Source organism: Rhea americana, unplaced genomic scaffold, assembly GCF_003343005.1.
Source record: "Rhea americana isolate MKP2758 unplaced genomic scaffold, rheAme1 scaffold_526, whole genome shotgun sequence".
Lineage (NCBI taxonomy): Eukaryota > Metazoa > Chordata > Aves > Rheiformes > Rheidae > Rhea > Rhea americana.
The window spans coordinates 1-1,470 of NW_028186675.1; the positions used below are offsets into that span (position 1 = coordinate 1).

Sequence of the window (1,470 nt, forward strand, 5' to 3'; positions counted from 1 at the left end):
CACCCGCCGGGGCGGCACGAGGGCAGCCAGCCGCCGGCACCGAGGGGCTCGTGCCCTGAGCCGAAGCAGGGCGACGAGATCCTGGCGGTATTGCAAAAGCGGGGGGGGGCCCCCTCCGCCGTCCGAGCCGCGGCCCCCGCGGCGGCACCGTGCCGAACCGCGGCGGGGAGCGGAGCGGGCGCTCGCGGCACCAAGGGACCCGCGGAGCCGCCGGCGCCGAAACCGCCCCCGTCCTCGCCGGCAGACGGAGCAGGTCGCGCTACCGAGGCGGTCGCCGATCGCGGGGGCGAAGTCTCGCCGCGGCTCGGCCCCCCGCGTTTCCCTGCCCGGGGGCGCGGGGGGACAGGCCCCCTCCCTCGGCCCGGGTTTTGCCACGGCTGATTTGGACATAGGCGACCGCAAGGACCCGAATTCACCCACGCGGGCGATGGGGACGCGCCGGGGACCAGGCACTCMCGACGGAGCAGCTCGTGGAAAGGCTGGAGGGTGCTGGGGCCCCGAGGGGGGGGGAGGGCTGCGTCCCCCCCCTCTGGAAAGAGCCATGAGGGGCGGAGAGAGCCCGAACCAGGGCGGCAGGGCGGAGTGGGGCCGTCCGCAGCGCCTGGCGCGAGCTCCCCCGGGAGCGGGCTGAGCGCCGGGGTCCCGACGGTCCAGCCGCCCCGCGCCGAGCATCCCGCATCCCACCTGCATCCCGGAGACCCCCCCCGAGGCACCTGCACCCCCACGTCCCCTGCCCTCGTCCTGCACATCCAGTGCCCCCACGCCCAGCCTGGGACCCCCGCACGGCACTTACTGGTCGTCGCCCACCTTCTTCACCCAGGCCATGTCCCGCTCCGACTGCTCCTGGGGAGAGCAGGCGCCCCGTGAGGCCCCCAGCACCACGGCCCCCGGAGCAGACACGGCCCCTTGGGGAAGCGGGGCGGCGCCCCTGGGTCCCCCCCAGCCCCCGGGCCGCCGGCCCTACCTGCGCCCGGCTCTCCTGCAGGTGCTTGAGCTCGGCTTGCAGCCGCTCGCACTCGGCGTTGAGGTGCTCCTCGCGGTGCTGGGCGCGCTGGGCCTCCTGCCGCACCGCCTCCAGCTCGGCCTCCAGCTGCTCCAGGCTGCGGCTGGGCCAGCCCACGGGGCAATCCAGCACTGCGGCGGGGCACGGCTCAGCCCCACGGCGCCGGCACCACGGGGCTGCCCCACGGGGACGCTCGGGGCCGGAGCATGGCGGGGAGTGGGGATGCTGGAGGTCAGCGTGAGACACGGAGCAGGGGCGCTCGAGGCTGCAGCGAGGTGCGGAGCAGGGAGTGGGGTGCTTGGTGCTGGAGCACAGCACGGAGCAGGGAGCGGGGATGCTCGAGGCCAGATTGTGGAGCAGAGCAGGGATGCTCAAGGCCGGAGCACAGTGTGGAGCAGGGGACAAGAAGGCTCAAGGCTGGAGCACGGCATGGAGCAGGGATGCTCGAGGCCAGAGTGCAGCCTGGA

At 75.0% G+C, this 1,470-nt stretch overlaps 1 protein-coding gene across 1 annotated transcript in view; it reads right to left on the reverse strand.

The window, feature by feature from the left end:
• Positions 1–789: 789 nt before the first annotated feature.
• TBKBP1 (TBK1 binding protein 1) overlaps positions 790–1,470 on the reverse strand; it is a 15,552-nt gene continuing 14,871 nt past the window's right edge. The window contains exons 2-3 of the mRNA XM_085318218.1: positions 965–1,134; positions 790–843 (exon numbers count right to left, since the gene is read on the reverse strand). Coding sequence (XP_085174344.1) covers positions 790–843; positions 965–1,134 — 224 coding nt within the window. The remainder of the gene's footprint in view (positions 844–964; positions 1,135–1,470) is intronic.